Consider the following 2,729-nt stretch of genomic DNA (forward strand, 5'->3'; position numbering starts at 1 on the left):
ATCCATCCATCCATCCATCCATCCATCCATCCATCCATCCATCCATCCATCCATCCATCCATCCATCCATCCATCCATCCATCCGACAGCATAATAGCCCTGGATTTGATTCCCAACATTTTGCATGTTTACTCCATGGATTTGTGGGGTCTCTCAGCATACTTTCTGCCAAAGTCTAAAAACATAACCTGAACCCTCAGCCATATGGGCCGACACAAACATGAATGAAGCTGGGTCAATTTGGCACAATAGTCTTCCAGAAAAAAAAAAAAGTTTCACAAATGAGACAAACCACAAAAGCTCTCCAGTAAAAACCCCAAAACATATGTGGATGTGGACGTTTGCATGTGTCGCACACAGTACATGCCACAAAATAGTGGGCTCTAGCTATACTGTCTGTCATGCAAGGGCGGTTCAGGGTCATCAGGAGGTCACCTGTCCAAAATGAACTGAGACTAGCAAGCATCCTGCTTCCTTATCCTAGCTGCTTCCTGACTGCCAGCACTATTAGAACAGCTTTTATTTCGGAGACCTCTGACACACTTCTGCCTTGGCTTGAGTGTCATTACCAAGCTACTAAGATTAAGCAAGGGTCTTGAGTGTTGGTAGTAAGGAAAGAGCAAGGACTAGAAAGCAATATCCATTCTATTGCCAATTGCATAACAAACTCATGAAGTCCTGAGCTTTTGCCAAGGAATATTGGGTATTTTTTTGGTGACAAGGCGTATAGGCACAGCCCACCTTATGGAATTAAAACAAAATTATTTATTTCCCGTACTCTGTGTGACACATGCTCATGTACACTGTTGGGATCCGGAGGCTTTCCCACCAGAGGGCACCAAGGATCCCTTCCTGGGGATTTGTTTTTCTGTTGGTTTCTGGGTTCTGTCTGCCTTTCTCCTCCAGAGGGCGTTCTGGGTCTCCTGAAGTTGGAACTGACTTCACCAGCTGTTTCTCATCTGCTCATCAGGAGACCAGGATATAAGCAGTGGCAGGACTACACTCCAGCGCCAGAGTGTTAAGCCAGTTATGGTTAGCAAGCCTGAGCCAACCAGCCTGTCTGATTCTCTGACCCCCCTGAAAACCTGAACTTGAATCTAATCAGTTTTTGTCTTCTCTGCTTCTTAGGAAGAAACCTGACTGAACCCCGGGACTCTGGAAGAGTTTCTCTGCTGAAACCTGCCTGCCAGCTCTCAGGAGCTCATCTGAAGGATCTAACTGTCTGAACCTGCCTGCCCGCTCTCAAGAAGAGGATCGGAAGAAACTCTGGACCTGAACACTGATAAGTCTGAAGTCGAGCCCTGCCGTTGCTAAGCCCTCTGCCAACTACTAGCCTCTGGACCCTCCTGGTTCCCTCCCTCTGCTGCAAGCCTGAAACACGACACAGGTACAGACCTGCTCAATCCCTCTGACAAGATCAACCGCATTCTGGCTAACCAAACTGTCCCTCTCTACAGAGAACCCTGTGTGACCAGTCCCGGATCTGTTTCCCAGCATCTGCACATTAATAATGTCTTTGTTTTAATAAACAGTCAAACTTTTCATCTAACTCCGTGTGTGTTCTGCATATGGGTTAGGAACCTAATTCCTATGTTTCAGGTTTTTTAATTAATAGCTTCAGCTGTTCACTTTATTTATGTAAATGTAGTTTTTTGTAGTTCTTTATCAGGAGGCTGTAGTCCAATTTTATGTCAGGTAATCCTGTCCGCCTGGGATCCTCACAGCAGTCCAGTTTTCCTTTCCAGCCCTGGATAAAGTTGTAATTGTTGACTCCATTTAAGTTGAAGGATAGGAGTTAGAAACAGGAGGTAGGTATTTGGAAGAAGGGAAGTTGTTGCCCAGGAAGGAACTGTAAATCTGTCCAAATCTGTCCTTGCCTTTAGCCACTAAACTAAGGGAGATTGCCACCAGCCCCCTGTGACCCTTATGGATAGCTCTAGAGCACAGAGTTCCCCTTCATTTTCACAATGACTTCTCTGATTGTTGTATTGGGAATTTATCCTTTTAACTGTTTAATACTTAATGCATGTTGCAGTTATTTTTTATGAAACACTTTGGGAGATATAGTTCCTCACTTGAAAGAAGAAAAAAAAGCTAGATGACCAAATCTTAGACACTTGGACTTCGTTTTGCCCAGCTCTCATGACATTTCCATTTTCTTAAAGTGTAGCAGTGATCAAATGTAAACATTATGGGAGAAAAAACATGGGGAATGAATCTGAATGAGAAACAAAGTGTTATTCTGGGACAAGTGGACTTTGTCAACTCTGTAGTACTCCATTCTTTCACTTGCAGTACAAAGAATACTTCAGCTAACTGCTTGCCTTATGGAGAGAGACATATGCTAAGCTAAAAGGTTTCCTTTCATACCTTCTGCCAGATCCTCCAGAGCCCTCCTCACCCCACGGTCAAATGCTCGGGCATCAGACGAGCACTGAAAGGTTAGGCCACACTTTTTGTTGTCTACCTTCCAGTGATGGAACGTGGGAGTGGCTTTTGTGTAGACCAGGTCTTTTTTCAAGAAACACTCAAGAATCACCTAAAAAAAGTAATGAAAAGATGGAACAAAATGGAAAAACCCTGGAAAAAGTGATATTTACATTCACAAAACAACACGTGACTTTTTTTGTTTTTCACCAATAGTAATTAAATTCAGACTGAACTCTTCCTCTTTTTCCGTAGACCAGGAGCATGGCAGTAACTCTAACCGTTTCTAAATTCGTTTGGAG

General features: G+C 43.7%; 1 protein-coding gene across 1 annotated transcript in view; it reads right to left on the reverse strand.

Moving 5' to 3' along the window:
• Positions 1 to 2,729, reverse strand: part of LOC107096925 (sprouty-related, EVH1 domain-containing protein 2-like) — a 13,440-nt gene that overhangs the window by 7,865 nt on the left and 2,846 nt on the right. Inside the window, exons 2-3 of the mRNA XM_015393830.1 lie at positions 2,371 to 2,539; positions 1,229 to 1,371 (exon numbers count right to left, since the gene is read on the reverse strand). Coding sequence (XP_015249316.1) covers positions 1,229 to 1,371; positions 2,371 to 2,539 — 312 coding nt within the window. The remainder of the gene's footprint in view (positions 1 to 1,228; positions 1,372 to 2,370; positions 2,540 to 2,729) is intronic.

This window comes from Cyprinodon variegatus, unplaced genomic scaffold (genome assembly GCF_000732505.1).
Source record: "Cyprinodon variegatus isolate N-32 unplaced genomic scaffold, C_variegatus-1.0 Scaffold659, whole genome shotgun sequence".
Classification (NCBI taxonomy): Eukaryota; Metazoa; Chordata; class Actinopteri; order Cyprinodontiformes; family Cyprinodontidae; genus Cyprinodon; species Cyprinodon variegatus.